The sequence below is a fragment of the Hyaena hyaena genome, unplaced genomic scaffold (assembly GCF_003009895.1).
Source record: "Hyaena hyaena isolate Hyena2069 unplaced genomic scaffold, ASM300989v1 scaffold_82, whole genome shotgun sequence".
In the NCBI taxonomy this organism is placed as follows: Eukaryota; Metazoa; Chordata; class Mammalia; order Carnivora; family Hyaenidae; genus Hyaena; species Hyaena hyaena.
In genome coordinates this window covers 60745-78254 of record NW_024080713.1, presented here as the reverse complement: position 1 = coordinate 78254, position 17510 = coordinate 60745, and the positions used below count along the sequence as shown (strand labels likewise).

The window sequence follows — 17510 nt, the reverse complement described above, 5'->3', positions numbered from 1 at the left end:
CAAGCCTCTCTCCTGCTGGCCAAGAGGGAGCCTCATTCGTATATACCATTCAGGAAGGGTGAACTTCTACTCCCTATTATCAGGCAGAGGCCAAACTACTGGCTTCATCTGCTTGCCATTTGTGTTTGGTTTGCTTCTGGTCCCTGAGGATTTATTTTTCCTATTGTTGTGTCTCGAGTGCATTGGGTATTGGAAATATGAATGCATGGCATTATCTTTACCAAGAAAAGAGAGACTTGTTTCAACAAGGCATAAGAAAAGAACTTCTACTTTGAATCTACCTGAGAGAAAGTAGATGGATTTGTGAGTACAGTTCATAAAGGGGGAAGACAGAGCGATCATATCTTGTAAAAATTGTAAAGAGACTGCCTTCTTTATATGGGATGTTGAGTTCATATTTTCAGAGTTCCACCACATTTCTGAGAGTCTCTAGTTCTCCTCAGAGCTATTTGCATCTGCAATCAGTGACCCCTGATTGTTGGGATTTCTGAGTTTTCATGTCTTGTTGTAGTTTATGAGAGGGATCTACTTCTCCTGTGTATAGTTTGTACACAGGTAACAGGGCAATAACAGTATCTAGCATAGTCTTCAGATCTCTTTTAGCATCTGACGCTTTTTCCCCTTACATTTCAATAGCAAACTTTGTTCGTACTGTGTGTAATAAAACTAAGAAAGTGTTAGGTCAGACTCCGAGAAGTTGTCTGGGAGGGAATTGCCCAGTTTGAAGAAGTGGAGGGATTTTCAGACACTTATTTCGATCTCGATTTCTAGTTCATCATATTGGGTGGACATGGTGATATGCCTTTCTAGAAGGTAAACACAATTTCAGGCTTCTTGATGGATGGGCAAGTTTTATATCCTAGAAGAAATACTGTGGTAGAGAAAGGATTTTAGATGGAGTCAAGAGACCTGCTAAGGTCCTGATGCTGACACCCCTAATTATCTAGTCTTGAGCAAATTACATGACCTCTTTGCACCTCAGTTAATAAATCTGCAAGTTAACTGAATTGGACTGAGCAATTTCTGAGGTTTCTCCAGCATTCCAAAGATTCCAAAAATACATGCCTCTGTCTTCAGCATAGTCAGGCCCTATCCAGAACAGGGTTTGCGTCTTTATTTAAAGGTTCTCTGCACCACAGTGCTAAGAGGTTAGCCTCGGTGTTGTTTAGCATACCTAATTTTAAATGCCATCCGTACTACATAAATGGTATGATATTAAGGAGGTCGTTAAATCTTCCAAGTTTCAGCTTCCTTATGGAGATGAGAGTTATTTGTACCTTACAGAGTTGTTTTGAAGTTTAATAATAAGGGAAGTTTGCTCAGGAATCAGCACATGGAAAGCAGTAATTGGCTCTCTCCTTGTTCTTTGTAAGCTCCTTGAGAGCAGGCATCCAACTTGCTTATCCGATCCCAGCTCATTCATCTTATTTCCGTGTTTTATGTGTAGTGTGCAATATGTATACTGTTAAAATACAATGAAAAAAATCAAAATAGGACTCATACAAATGTAGAATGAATGCATGTCAAATTTATTTAGCTCTTTAATGAAGGAAACAGCAAGATGATAAAGTTGATTGACTGGAGAGGCAGAGGGAAAGGATTATGTAGTTTATCCCAAAAATTTTTTTCTAAATGTGAGATAAAATTGGTTTATGGCCTTATGGGGGAATAAAACCATAACCTGCAACATAATCTTCTATTCTCGACATTTGTGTATCTATAGGACAGAAACCTTCCAGTCACCCTATAGTTATAAAGTTTTCAAGCCTGTAAAGTGCTACTTTAGTAGGACATTGTGAGGACATGCAAGTTTCTTGTTTGCCGTTTCCAAGTTTTGGGTAATTATTCTAAAGAGTTACAAGACCAAGCCTAAAGTATTATTTATCTTAGGAAAAGATTAAATGGGAATATGATTCTAGTATATAAGTATCTATTTTCTGCCTGAACTTACAGTAAGTACTAGGACCATCCATAATTATGTTTTCATAATGTTTCATTATGGATATTTAGGAAAATGCTACTAATGTCTAAGATATGAAGGTTAACCATTTAATGAGTGCTTACATGGACCATATTAAGGGTTTTATATACATTTTAGTTTAATCTGTAAACAATCTTGTGAGGTAGGCATTATCTCCATTTTGAAAATCAGGTAAATAAATCTCAGTGGGGTCAAATAATTTAATCAAGATTATGTAGCCAATGTGAGCCAAAATTGAAAATCAGTCTGAATGTGAGTCTTGTATTGTCTCCAATGCCTATGTTATTAACCTCCCCAAATTTTAAACTATTCTAAATTTGAAAGTAGATCTCAAGTTAAACCTACAGATGAGTGGGTCCAGTTTTGCTTATATGACAGCATAAACAAAATGGTCCTTCTCCCTTTAGGGCTTCACCATTTTGAAACCGCTTGATATAAGTAGTCTGTTTCCTGGCCACCAGATTAAATCATACGTGTTTTAAAGAAAAATCAAACAATTTCATTTCTTTTTTAAAGCTTCCTTCTCTTAGGTTGTCTTTGTAACTTACCTCTCTTTCTCATATCTCTTCTGGCCCCCGAAATGTCTGTAGGTGGGCTGGATCCTTTCTATTCTGGACGAACTACAGCTGAGCCCTCAGCCTCCTGTCGGGGTCCTTCCGCTGGGGACTGGGAACGACCTGGCTCGAACTCTCAACTGGGGAGGGGTAAGAACTGCTCTCAAGGGCCACCCATGCCATCAAGCAGGAGGGTCTGAATCCACAGATGTTCTGATGGAAGGGGAATATGCTACTGTTGTCCAAAGAGTAAGTTAGAATGGAGAAGTAGGGTGTCCCTGCATCACAGTTTCATCTGGGAACTTCTTTAGTTTAAACTTAGAATCATCTAAAGAAGAAAGTATGGTCCAAAAAATGGGGGTTAGTACACAGGCCTGGGACTTCTTGAGGTATCCACTGAAAGACAGTAGATGGGTTGGCCTCAAGTCTTTATGTAAAACAAGCTCATGGACCTGAATTGATCCTGACCCTCAGTCTTGGCCAGAATAGCAAATCTTGTTCAGATTACAGTCCTTACTTTAGGAGAGTGACGGGTTTTTCTGAGCATATTGTTTTTCTGCTTGGTGTCATCATGGCTTTGTTACACAGGTGACCAACTGTCCTTTCCACCACAGAGCCAACTTTAGGCAAGCTTAGTGGAAGAAGTTTACTGCCACTAACCAGCTACTTTATTAACATTTTTTACAATCTTAAGATAGTAATAAGACACAATATGCTAACATATGCAGCCCCGCCAGCTTTTGATCTGCTCATGTGAGAGATTAGACTGGGCTCCATGAAAATTATCTTCAGATATTAGCAAATATTAATTTGACCTTTGGGTGAATTAACGTCCCTTAGGTGATAATTATCTTCAGATATTAGCAGATATTAATTTGGCATTGGGTGAATTGACCTCCTGCAAGTCTTTTTTTTTAAGTGAGCATAGTAGAAATGATAATAAATTAGTTGCTTCATGTAAATATGTTTATCATTGTTAACTTCTCTCATCCAAATCAGTGACTTGAGTATCCTTAATAATCATGCTGCTAATAATACATGCACATGGAGGGAGTGGTTGCCTCCTAGGGCTGTGTCTCAGACAGACTTGCCTTCGGTCATGGAAAGAATGGTGTCCCACCTGCAAGGTTAGGGAGGGGAAGTGGAATGTTAATTGAAGAAGTTGTCTATCATATGCCTCCTTGATTCTTTTCCTTCTGTTCCACACATACTTGTCCTATGTGTCTCTCAAATTCTTCTAGCAGGAGACCCGGGGAGTCCTGTTTTCCCTCTGACAGAAGCAGCCGTCCAGCATGGCCCTGAAATTCCTACTGCTGACTACTGATTCTTGGTGCTGGCAAAGATTACTCAGCTCAAACCAGATAGAACAGTATTTCTGTTCACACTACCTGTGACTGTTGTCTTAGATTCTAAGTACTTCAAGGAAAACCGTTTACTTTCCCAGCCTTGCTAATCACAAAGGAAACAAAGAGCTATAGCAGGGCTCTTGCTCGCATGAAATGCCTTTGACGGTACTGTTCCCTGCTCCAGGCCGCAGTGGGTATATTCTTTGATTCTTTAGGGCTACACTGATGAACCTGTTTCGAAGATCCTTTGCCAAGTAGAGGATGGGACCATTGTACAGCTGGATCGCTGGAACCTCCATGTGGAAAGAAACCCAGACTTGCCTCCGGAAGAACTTGAAGAGGGTGTATGTAAGGTGAGAGATTTCTTACTTCAGCACAAAGGAACCCTGGAACCTGTGCCTGAGCGACAGGAAATACACTCCTGGCTAGAGAACCATATGCTGATTCCTTCCCATGAGATCACAGGGTAATGTTTGAGTTTATGGCCACTGGGGTGGGACTATAACACTACTCCATGGTTCGGCCTCATTGACTTCTAAAGACTGAGATTTTCTACCTGCTTCCGGAGCTCAGGGAGCTGTTCTCTGTCCTCGTCTTCCACACCAGAAAGACATGTATTCATTTTCCAACCTCCCAAGCACTGCAAACTCAGAACCTATGAGAAGGTGAAAAAATACAGATATTCTGAAGCACTAGGCATATGGTTTTTTGATGGAAAGAAAACCCCCTGAGATTTCTAGTCTGATACTAAATACCTCTTAGGTTTAGGAAGTATTAACTAAGCCAGTTTCATCACTTGGTTGAAACTTGAAGATGCCTAAATGAATGTTTTGACTTTCCTTCAGTGATGAAGCTTTCATTTTGACCCGACAAACGAAAAGACACAGTTGCATATATGTTGGTGCAGAGTTTTGGTGGGAAATTTGGTTCTAAATTCCAGCCTCAATTTCATATAAATTTGACAGGTTGCAAAGAAGCCACTTCTTGCATATTACTTTCTGCTTTTCTTCTATGATAGTGTTTATAAAGTTGTTCATGCATAAGAACATGCATGTGGAGACATGTGTCTGTGGAAAATGTAGATTATGGGGCCCCATCTCCATCGACTCTGATGGAGTAAATGCAGGTTGAAGGCCCAGGATCTGTACTTTAAATAGCATCTCTGTTTTATTGGATTATGCCACTGATTGAGGTCAAGATTGTCTTGAGCATTTGTTTTCTTCTTTCTTTCTTCCTTCCTTCCTTCATTTCTTTCTGTCTGCCTGCCTGCCTGCCTTCCTTCTTTCCTTCCTTCCTTCCTTCCTTCCCCTCCTTTATAACATTTATTGTCATGGGCATTTCTGCTTTAAAATAAATTGAACCAGATATCCTTTTGAACCCAACCAAAACCTATTTATTTATCAACACCATGATCCTGACCAGTTGTGATAAACACTCAAGTTTCTTATTTGGCTAAAATCAGTTAAAACATGTTGTATCTTGTTTTCATGTTTTTTCCCCAAACCATGATCCAGAAATTATAAGGTTTTTAAAAAATATTTTATTTATTTATTTATTTATTTATTTATTTATTTATTTTGAGACAGACAGACAGCATGAGCAGGGGAGGGTCAGAGAAAGAGGCAGACACAGAAGCTGAAGACAGGCTCCAGGCTCTGAGCAGTCACAGACATTATAAGGTTTCTAGTAGATACCATCACTGCTTTGTTGATTTGTATTCATAATGTCACAATGTTGCTTAAACTGCAGGTATTATCTTGGGATATGATACGTTCTCATGTATTTGACCTACAGAAATTGGGTAAAATATAGCCAAAGTGAAAAGAATTATATGGAAATGTTGAGGTCCTTTCCCCACCAATCTTAGAATGCTTAGGCCCTCAAGAGGAATCTGTATTTGAATCTCTTCCTGACAGCTTAAGAAATGGAAAGACTCCTTGGTGCAGCCAGGGAACATTAATCCAGATAATTAAAGGGCTTTGAAAAGTTGGATTTTTGAGATGTGTAGGAAATTGAGGCAATTTTTTCCTGGAAAATATGAAGAAGAATTTAATAAAGGACTAAATTGGGATATTAGTTAGGGGATGGTAACCAGATGTTCTTCTGAGTTATCAGTGAAAGCTAAGACATGGGTTAGAATCATAGCCAAGAAAACATAAATGGTAGAGATGAATGTATCTGTGCTTTTGGCAAGATCACCAACCCTTGCTGTCATTTCAAAGGCTTGGTATTTTGTTTAAGTGCAGGAACTAGACATTCTCAAATATGAAGCCAGGAGAGTGAGCCATGATTTTGGCACTGCTCTGTGCTTATTTTCTCCCCTGTTCTCCAGGCAGTTGTAGCCATTTCTAAGGGGGCTGATTTGACCTCTGAATCGTTACAAGCTCTGACTCAGGACCTCCCATTGGGGGTGGGGATGTTCATTCTGTTTTTCAATTGGAGGCCAAGGAAATGTTTTTTTTTTTTTGTTTTTTGTTTTGTATTAATGTCTCTTTCTGTTCCTCTCCCTTTCATTTCATGTATTTCTTAATGGGACAAGGCCCACATTCTAGTCAAACAAAATCTTGCTGATCAAGGGGTGTATAAAACAGTGTAATAAACTTACTTGTGGGATCTTGAGGGTTAAACACTTAACTTCTAACAGAAGAGACGAATATTTCTATCTGGAGGCTAAACTAATAATTATCTGGAAACATTATCCAAGCTGAGACAAAATTGCCTCTCTATTTAGTTTAACATTTACCTTACACTCTGAGCTACTGAAGGAAAAGTGGAACAACCACAATTTCCTTTCTAGCATTTTCCACATGGCTTCCTAATTGTTCTAACATTGAAGCCTTATAAGCATGTGGATTTTGCAGTTTTTATGAAGGATTTTAGGTTGTATAATCCTCTCCTTTACAAAGCTGGCAGTGCTAACAGCCAGGGACCCAGAGGACTCTAGGAAGGCCTGTGTATGTCCCCGCATCTGTATCTGCATATTTCGTGATCATATGAAAGATCCAAAATTTGATAGACTAAATAGAAATCTGAATGATACTGACAAATATGTATACACACGTTTATTTTTTTCCCTATAGATCAAGAATAGCTGAATATTTCCCACAGCATAATTTATGACTTATGTCAAAAATAGATTTTAAAAACCCAAAGGGTAAGCACATTAAATAGTATTCATTTTAACATGCAGTATTAATATGCTGGATATACATTCTCAAAAAGTATATCCACTGATTGAGTAGCTTGAACATGATCCTTCCAATTGAATTGACTCTCTAAGTTTGCTTAGAGAATCATTCTTTGTAACTATTGCACATGTGTTTCGCTCAGCTGAAGTGGGCTCTCCTATCTGCAAGAATAGTTCTCATTTAATAATTTGTATTTGTGTCACTAGTTTCCTATACTATTTAATATACTTGGGAGTGTCATTTGATTTGAGCTTTCACTGATGAATTAAAAAATCCCCTCTTCCTTCTACACAAAAACGTTCTACCTTGGGTTGTGACTTCTCTCTCCCCGCCGGTGTCTGGCATTAGGCTTTACTTGACTCTTTCTGCCTGGTTACACACCATTTCACCTCTACTTTGTTCATCATTGCAGCTTCCTCTGAACGTTTTCAATAATTACTTCAGCCTTGGATTTGATGCCCACGTCACACTGGAGTTCCATGAATCCAGAGGTGAGGACAACGTCCCATTTCCATCTCCCAGGGAGGAAGTTTCCAGCAGGTGTTTTGCATGTTCCCTTCTGTTTGCATATCACTTAAGTGTTGACAATGGACTTCAGTGTTGCTTCATTTTAATTATCATGGTGACCTTGGGAGCTAGGCAAAATAGGAACTTACTTCAAATAGGACCCTGAGATCCAGTTGTTTAGAATCTCAAAGATAGTAAAGGACAGCACTTGGTGTATGTTCCAAGTCTCAGACTGCTAATTCTGAAGTTTGACAAGAAACTTTGAAGTTAGTGGACTATTAGGAAATGATAAAGATTCTTTCACTAGAGTCATTAGGATATTCACAGTTTTGGAAGCATCAGTTGTTAAAGTCCAACACTTCATATAAACCAGGGCCATTGAAATCTGGCAGCGCAAACATTCAAGTCCTCCCTGTGTCCACAAGAGAAACAAAAAGCATCCTAGAACAACAGGGAATGATGGGGGTTTGGGTGGAAAGAAACAGTATGGTGGTGATTGGATTGGTTGCAGAGGTGCTAGGAATACCCACTGGGCAAGAAAGAGGGGTGAATGAGACCCAGTAGTAATTTCAAGGACTAAAAAAATAAAGAGATGGGGTCACAATTAGGGAACAAAACCATTTTTGAGAGAGATAAGATGAAATAATGGCATACAGTTAAATGCTTCCTAAAAAAATTTCTTATGCCATTCAGAGCTGAGAAAGTGTAGGATTTGCTTTTATGCTTTGAATCTCCAATCTTCTATGCTCACGTTCACTCACATAGTGTCTCTTCATCTCTCTCTTCAAATATCTTCTTATTAATGTAACTATGTACATCTGTGTCTTGGCCTGATCTACATCTGTACCTAGTCCCTTGTGAATATGTTAATATATAACCAAAATAATGCCTGGCTACAGGTTAGTAAGTGCATTGTGAGATAAAAGGCATAAATGAGAGGATTATTTTACATCTTTTTTTCTTCAGATTCTTCAAGAGCAGAAGTGGTTTCAACTACTAGAATTTGAAATACAGAGACCTTAAGGCTAGAATTCAAATGTTCAGATTCTAGTATTAACCCAGAGAAAATTCTGATAACCCTCTTACACACTAAGGGTCAAGAGTGAAGTTGTGGGATTAAGGGAGTTAGAATACCAAATGTATGTCAAGTCCAAACTTGTAATTCTCAAATTGAATTCAGCAATTTTGGTAGGCTTTGCCTTCCTGCTTTCATGAGGCTTTGAGGGTCAACTGTTGTGTCAAATAAAAGCAATACTGATCAAAGAGAGAGCCATAGTTTGACTTTTCTCTCTGAAAGGTTGATTGATTACAGAACTACAAATATCAAATACCCAGATCAAGAACACCACCACCCTCCCACTGCCCTGCCATAGACAGTTCTTGGAGATAGATATGCAGAGAGTCCTATGTCAGGGCCCACATTTATAGTCTGTTGGTCTCCCTATATTTAAGGAGACTTAATTTGGGGAAGTAAATGGAGATTACTTTCCTCATTTCTTAACCCATTTTTATTCTCATATTCTTCAGGAGGCTCTGGATCTGGGCTTCCTAATAAAATCCTTAAGTTTCTTAATAATACTTGTAATATAATTATCACCAATGCATGAATCTTCCAAAATAGACATCCTGGCTTGAAAAGAGGGCTAAATGAGTAAGTGGCAGACAATGAGCTCATTCAAGGGAGCCTAATATTTTGTCTAATTAATCTAACAATCTCTTAATGATACATTTCCTTGTACTATGATGAAACTTCTGTGTCTCAGAGTGAAGAAAAGCAGAAAGAAACATCAAGGTAGAAAGACCAGGCTTAGGGGAGAATTCTTAAAGGAAAGTGATTTGTTTTTGAAGCTACGGGACTATTTCACTTGAGAGAGGAATATACAAATGGTGGTGTATGTATATATACATGGTTTAATATGTGTGTAATTATAAAACAGTTGGTTAAAAGATGCCAAGCGTTGATCTTTGAAGTTTATTGTTGAGGCTTAGCAAGGTGCTTTCATTCAGTATGAAATGGAACTGCAGTCATTTGCCCTGCACAGAAGCTCAAGCCCTTGAAAACCAACCACTGAAGAGCTGGTAGGGAGAACTGATGTTCACTAAGACCAATAACTGCAATATTCATGAAGATGATATGGATGTAAATATTCACAAAATGTTGGAACCAGATTTGCTGGTTGATAGGCCTAGACCAGAAGTGTGGACTTCTTAGTATCTCTTAATCTATTCATTTTGCATTAATTCAAAGTCACTAATTCCTGATGAAAAATATAATTACCCAGGCTTATTATTATTATTATTATTATTATTATTATTATTATTTTTGCTTTTAACTATTTTCTGTTTGTTTGGATTTCCCCCATATTTTTTATCTGGATAGTCAAGAGATATCAAGCTCACTTGCAGAAGGAAAAGATAGTTTGGCCACATTTTCAATAGGGGCAGACTTACTTCTTTCATTGGTTATTCTCTTGGCTGTTTTCAAGCCAAGAACACTAATAGTTGAGACTTCCAACTGTTCTCAAATGCAGACACTCACAGTTTGAGAGGTCATGACAAAACTCGTATCATTTGCCATGAAATACTTGGAGAGTGACTCAAAGCCTCATGAGAGCCATTATAAAAAATGAGCTGGGATAGAATAACCTATTAGGTATTAGTAAAAAAAAAAATAGACACATACACAGGTGGACAGTGAAAGGATTAATTTACTCCTTTTTCTCCAGGTGTGTGTGTGTGTGTGTGTGTGTGTATGTGTATTTGAGAATTATACTAATCTGTCCATATGAAATGGGTCATAAGTACAGATGTCACTAAGGCAGAGTCTTTAAAAATGTAACTGTCAAAACAATTTTTGGCATAAATGTGAAATAGCCTATCTAATAGAGGGGATTATTAAAGACATTTGAGATAGTTTCTTGGTGGCATTACTGCGTAAATGCTTTTAGAATTACTGGTAGCAAAGCAGGAAATAAAGATAGTCAACATTTTTTTTTAATGTTTTATTTATTTCTAGGAGAGAGAGAGAAAGAGAGACAGTGTGAGCAGGGGAGGGTCAGAGAGAGAGGGAGTCACAGACTGAAACAGGCTCCAGGCTCTGAGCTGGCAGTCAGCACAGAGCCCGATGTGGGGCTCGAACCCACCAACCGCGAGATCATGACCTAAGCGAAAGTCGGACGCTCAACCGACTAAGCCACCCAGGCGCCCCTAGTCTTAACATTTTGACTGATTTTGTACATAAAGAATGCAAACATTTGCATAACTTGGGTTTCTATATTTGGTCAGAAGATAAGTTTAGTTCCTTCGATTGGAAGATAGAGATGGCTTCTTATTAAAGGGGCTACACCTTGCATGGTTGAAGTGTTGCTTGCATGTCAGCAACTGCAGTCATTTGGAACAGGGTTTGGAGATCTAGTAGACTTGGTCATTTAATTGTCAGTTGGAGCCTTGCCCAGAACTTTAATAATTACTGCATTATGACAATGCTTGAGGAAATACATTGAAAATATTCCCATCTATTAATGTATAGCCATGTTAACAAGGATTATGGTTATCAGGTGGCAAAGTTAGGTGTCCCATTGCCAGCTAAATGAATTAGATTGTCATTTTTTTTTTTTTTTTGGACATGAAGGATATTAAGCACCTCAAATTTTTAACCTGAGATTGGATGCTTAAATTTTACTGCCTCACTGAAATGACCTATACAGTGGAGTTGAACCTTATGCTACAATGTCAGGGAAATACAGTTAGGACTCTAGAGGAGGCAGTATTTAAATTTGACTTACGATTTACTATTTTCACTGAATATACAAAGACGTGCAGATCAGCATGTTTCCAAGGATTATGAATGTTTCACAAATGAACAGATTTCTTTACAAAGATATTTCAGTGGCTCGCTAAATTTCATCATCACCGCAAAGGACATACAACCAGTCTCACGCATAGGTACTGAGATTCGAACACGATTTGCCCTGGAGAAACTCTCACTATCCAGCGTTCTCTGTAATCTTTTTTTGCATCTTGAACATATTTATGGCACCTGTTCTTCATTCAAGATTCAAGTGCCTTTGAACATTTTTTTGAGCATTCCCTTTATGTGGGATTCTCACTTCATCTGACATAGGCATCTTCGTTTGGCATATAAAATGGGTTGTTTTACTTTGAATTGCAAACCTGTCTCCTCCACTCTTAACTCATGAAGGCACAAGACCATATCTTCTTATATTCCCTGTGCCAAGTCTGCGGCTATCTCAATAAGTGTTTGTTACAGTAACGGAAAGTGTAATTGGGAGATAGACCCCATATATAAGATAAAAGGTAACAGTGGAAAGGAGTATATAGCAGGGACACGATTAGTTGTATAAGCCATAAATAACATAGGAGTTTGCCAGAAAAAAGGTAGTGGGGTAAAATTTCCAGAAAGGGTAGGAGGGAGCTGAGAGATAAAGGAGGTTTGTGATGTGTGTCGAAAAGAAGTAGATTTGGTGAGGGCATTTCAGACAGCATAGGGACAAATGAGCTTGTGATAAGGATGGGTTAGATGACCAATTAATACATAATGAAAGATTTTTGCAGTGGTGTAAAAGAAATGGATAATGTTGATAAAATATTTGTCCTTAATGGGAGATGATATTGGAAGAAAAGATCTTTTTGGGTGTGTACACTTTGAGTTGAAGGTGGCATTGTTACTGTGGGCCTAGATTTTGGGATCATTTATATATACCTAGCTGAAATCTTAAGATTAGGTACATATCTAGTACAAAGAATATGGAAATTGTGAGTTCTTTGGAGTTCAAATTGCTTATTGATTTTTATAAACATAGAGTTGAACTCCTATTTATGAACATCTCCCTTAATATGCCAGACCAATTACAGACAAAAGTAGGGTTTATGGTCCTGTTCTGATGGTACAGATGCTACTGTGTTGTACATAAAGATAGGATTAATATATTAAATCAATGGAATGGATTATATCCAGAACCTTATTATCATTATAATTGGCTTATATCTAAAGCCAAATCATTTGGGTGATTTAGATGATGAGATTTGAGAAGTTTGAGCTAATAGATTTAGGTGAGATTTTTGGATTTTGAGTTGACGCCCTAATGGATGAGACCTTTGGGGACCTTGAAAAATGAACAGTTTTCATATGGGAAGGATGTGAATCATGGGGGCCAGATGGTGGGCGATGGTAGGTAGAATTTTGGCTTCTGTGACCTTTGCCATTTGCTGTCATGCTTGTTGTTTAGGATATTTTACATGGCAAAAAGACTTTTTTTAAATGTTACTGAGGTTAACAATTAGCTAATCTTAAGATGGGAAGATAATTCTGGATTATCAGAGTGGGCCCAACATAATACTGTGAGTCCTTAAAAGTACGCAAAAAGTTGAACAGGAAGTTAGAGATGTGGCAGAAGGGAAGGTGTATAGATCTGGAGTGTGAGAAGGTCTTGATGTGCCACTGCTGGCTTTGATGGCAGAGGGCATCCCAAGCCAAGGTCTGCAGGAGGGCTCTAGAGGTTGGGAATGAACCCTAGCCAACAACCAGCAAGGAAAAAGAACTTCATTCCTTCAACCATAAGGAAATAGGTTTTGCCAACTACTGAAGTGAATCCTTTTTAGAGCCTCCAGAGAAGAGCCCTACAGACTGACACCTTGATTTTGGCCTTGTAAGATCTAAAATAGAGGACTCAGGAGAGCCCAGTCCAGATTTTGGCCTAGAGAATAAGAAAATAAATAGATATTTTAGGGGTGCCTGGGTGACTCAGTCGGTTAAGTGTCCGACTTCGGCTCAGGTCATGATCTTACGGTTCGTGGGTTCGAGCCCCGCGTCGGGCTCTGTACTGACAGCCAGCTCAGAGCCTGGAGCCTGTTTCATATTCTGTGACTCCCTCTCTCTCTGATCCTCCCCTGCTCATGCTGCCTCTCTCTCTCTCTCAAAAATAAATAAAACATGAAAATAAATAAAAATAAAAGAAAATAAATAGATATTTTAAACTGCCAAGTTTTCAGGAATAGAAAACTAATACAATTAATGTTGGTGTCCAGTCATATTATACATAGGTTAATGGCCTAGGCATATACAGTGTGTGTTTAGATCTCACTCAGTTACACCCTATTCTTGTGGAAGAGGAAGATGGGCAATCAACGAATTGCAGCAATAAGCCATGGGCACTTCCACTGTTGGAGTCTTGGTATACTTTGAGTATTACTGGCATTTCTTGAGAATAGCCTTTCATGGTTGACCTCATACCAATTAGCACATACAACTGCCTTAAGGAACAAGGATGCTTCAACTTTCTTATTGCTCCTTTCTGAGTTCTGTACGTCCCCTTGGTACACTGGGGGTCCATGTTCTTTGGTCCTTCTCAAAGACCTGTCAATTCTTATGCATATACATATACTTATTCAGCTACTCAACCCTTTCAGAGCTAATAAAAAATGATTAAGTACTGTTACTTGCAAGCTACCCCTTGCTTTCTTATGGACTGGCTATGGTGCAAAGCTCTAATACTAGCTGACATCTCTCTCAGCTCCAGGCAACCCTTGTTTCTGAGACTGTTTAGAATAGGGTAAATATTAAAATGGAAAAAGGGTTTAATTATTAAGGCAGGTTCAATCAGGGAATCCATAGTATGACACCATTATACTATTAGGAGAGATAACAGAATTTACCTCCATCTTTTCTGTTCTCTGGGCTAAAAAGCACAGGTGTGATGCACCTCCCTGTTATCTTTCTGACACCTCTGTAGATGCTAGTGTCTTGATCTGGTTTAGTTTTTCATATTAATTGAATTTAATCTAGTTAAATTACACCTGAAGCGACTGTTTTCATCAGCTGTGTCAGTGGAATCACCAAGCACTCAGTTTATTTCATAATTTTCCTCTAGTCTTTTTGGGTCTTGCAGAACGTTTTATATCTCTTGGGACAAAACTATTTCTTTAAAAGAAAAAAAAAACTTAAGCTCATAGGAAAACCTCTTAAGAATGTGAATCTTTCCAAAACATAAAGTAATGTTTTCAAAAAGTAAATGTTAATCGTTGATATATAATTCACTTAATAGCTGTGGGTGTTGGGGCCCTCAAAAAATTCTGTGCCAGGAATGTATGTGTCGTTTTCAATTTTTTACTATGGCTTGCTTGATAGCCAAATCTGACTTTCTTTCTTTTGTTCTTTTTAAAATTAGGGATTATGTACCCATGATAAATTGCATAACAACAAAAATTCTAATTTTGCCTCTGGTTCCACAAAAGCAAGAAAGAGTTAATGCAAATGAAAATGGTACCCAGCCAAATCTGGACTAAGAAAGGTTAAAAAAAAAAAAAAAAAAAAAAAGCAACTCCCCCACCCCAAAACAGTTACTCAGCAACCAAATTTATCCTAAAGGCCCAGACTGTGAAAAAAATGGTGAATTCTGGGTCCACAATTGGGGACCAGGGAGATAGAGCATTTTAGTACCAACTTAATCTTTTTCCTGCAAATTAACCTTGAACTTGTTTTATCTTGTTTCTAGGGTTTAGACTACTCAATTCAGCTCAATTCCATAGAACAGAGTGAATATTTAAGGCAAGATGTGAGATACAGAAACATAAACGTACAAAAACTCTCAAGAGCTGACTTACAAAATACTACCTTTGGTGTTAAAGTTTGCAAGCTTTCACCCTGTTTTCATGTCATGTACAAATAATATATTCTAATAATCATGAAAATAACCTACTGATGCTCTGTCTAGGATCATGCCCTGAGATCACGTAGCTCTTACTCTGCCCACTCTTAGTGAGTAAGCTCTTTGCTACTTTTCCTCATCTAGACAGTTGTTGAGATGTGCCATTCAGATGTAGGTCCAGGACTTCAACAGCTTCAGCTAGTCAGCCCGCTGCCTGATGAAAAACAATTTGAAGAAAGACCTCACCTCGGAAGACATTAATGAGCATCTAGGATAAAATAGCAGAATGAAAAACAGTAGGTCCCTTTGGAATGTCTTGGAATTATACTAGAAAGAACGTAAGGAAATAATATTTCACTTGGGGATTTTATGATCCCTTGAATTCATGTGAACATTCTCTGATGCTGAGTCTTACTTAACCTTTTTGTAGCCTTCAACTTCTATAACAAACAGGATCCAACTCAAAACTAAACCACTTTTCAGCCAGAGCCTTTGCTCCTCTATGTCCTGAGTCCAGTTAGCAGTTCACCTACATATATGTATATTTATATATTTCCAGCAAATCAGATAATTTTTTAAAGCCTGTTGCCAACAAGAGCACAGATGGTAGTTTGGAGTTTTAGTAAAATGTGAAAGCATTTATTATAATGCATTATAATTTTTATATTTAATTTTTCACATTTAATTACATTTGGAAGCTGCATGCATAGTTATAGAAGAGATGCCCTATGGAAGTCAGAGCAAGTAATCATCCCTCATCACCCTCCCTTTGTCCTCTCTCACCCCGTCCTGTGTTCCTGCCAACCCTCTATTCTGAATAGAGTCCGGAGTGTCTCAACTTTTTAAAAAATAATTATTTACTTATTTTGAGAGAGAGAGTGTGTGTGTGTGTGTGTGTGTGTGTGAGGGCACCAGTGTGGGAGGAGCAGAGAGAGAAGGAAAGAGAGAAGCCCAAGCGGGCTCAGCACTGTCAGCACAGAGCCTGACGTGGGCTTGACTCCACCAAGTGTGAGGTCATTTCGGTTCATTTGAATTGAAATCAAGAGTTGGACACTTAACAGACTGAGCCACCCAGGCACCTCAGAGTGTCTCAACTTCTTTTTTTTTAATTTTTTTTTTTTTTTTTTAAATTTCTGAGGGAGAGAGACAGCGTGAGCAGGGGAGGGTCAGAGAGAGAGGAACACACAGAATCTGAAGCAGGCTCCAGGCTCTGAGCTGTCAGCACAGAGCCCGAAGCGGGACTCGAACCCACGAACCGTGAGATCATGACCTGAGCCGAAGTCGGACGCTTAACCGACTGAGCCACCCAGGCGCCCCCAGAGTGTCTCAACTTCTTTTTTTTTTTTTTTTTTTAATTTCTGAGAGAGAGAGACAGCGTGAGCAGGGGAGGGTCAGAGAGAAGGAGATACAGAATCTGAAACAGGCTCCAGGCTCTGAGCTGTCAGCACAGAGCCCAATGCAGGGCTCGAACCCACGAACCATGAGATCACGACCTGAGCCGAAGTCGGATGCTTAACCGACTGAGCCACCCAGGCACCCCCAGAGTGTCTCAACTTTTAATGTACATGCAAATCAACCAGAGAACTTGTTAAATCATGATTCCTAGACATCGCCCCCTAAGCATTATAATTCAGTAGGTCTGGGGCAGAGTCTAATAACTTGCATTTCTAACAAGCTTCTAATTGACGCTGATGCTGCCATTTGGGGGCTATACTTTTGTAGCAATGGACAACTTTACCAGCTGGCCTATAACTAAGGAAAAGATGATAAGCCTGTTGAGTTGGGGAGGGACGGGAAGGAAGCAAGAGTGCTAATGGAAACTACTACCTTTAATGAGGTCTCTATGACAAAACTACCTTTCTCCTTTTACAGAAGCAAATCCAGAGAAATTCAACAGTCGTTTTCGAAATAAAATGTTCTATGCAGGGGTAAGTATACAGCACATCTATAATGATTCCATATTATTTAATACTAATTCATCATCGGTAATAAGGATACTAACTGTATTAAAAAATAATTACACATCTTAGATGTTTACAACTATGTCTATTATGGTTAAGGTTTAATGTCTTGGTTTAAGAGTAAATATATTTAAGTTGGTAGAAAGAGAGCTGGTGTTCATCATCTTTGAACTTTAAAGCCTTAAAGCTTCATGTTGTACTGAGGAGATGACATTTAAGGAGTGATATGAAAAACATCAAAGCCAATTTAGAGAATGGGAGATTCAGACAGACTGAAAGATGTGTGTAAAGTCTTGGGTAGGAATG

At 38.6% G+C, this 17510-nt stretch overlaps 1 protein-coding gene across 1 annotated transcript in view; it reads left to right on the top strand.

The window, feature by feature from the left end:
• Positions 1-17510, top strand: part of DGKI (diacylglycerol kinase iota) — a gene marked incomplete at its 3' end in the record, with an annotated part of 307501 nt that overhangs the window by 238674 nt on the left and 51317 nt on the right. The window contains exons 13-16 of the mRNA XM_039233998.1: positions 2572-2685; positions 4097-4234; positions 7482-7560; positions 17116-17171. Of these exons, the coding sequence (XP_039089929.1) occupies positions 2572-2685; positions 4097-4234; positions 7482-7560; positions 17116-17171 (387 nt within the window). The remainder of the gene's footprint in view (positions 1-2571; positions 2686-4096; positions 4235-7481; positions 7561-17115; positions 17172-17510) is intronic.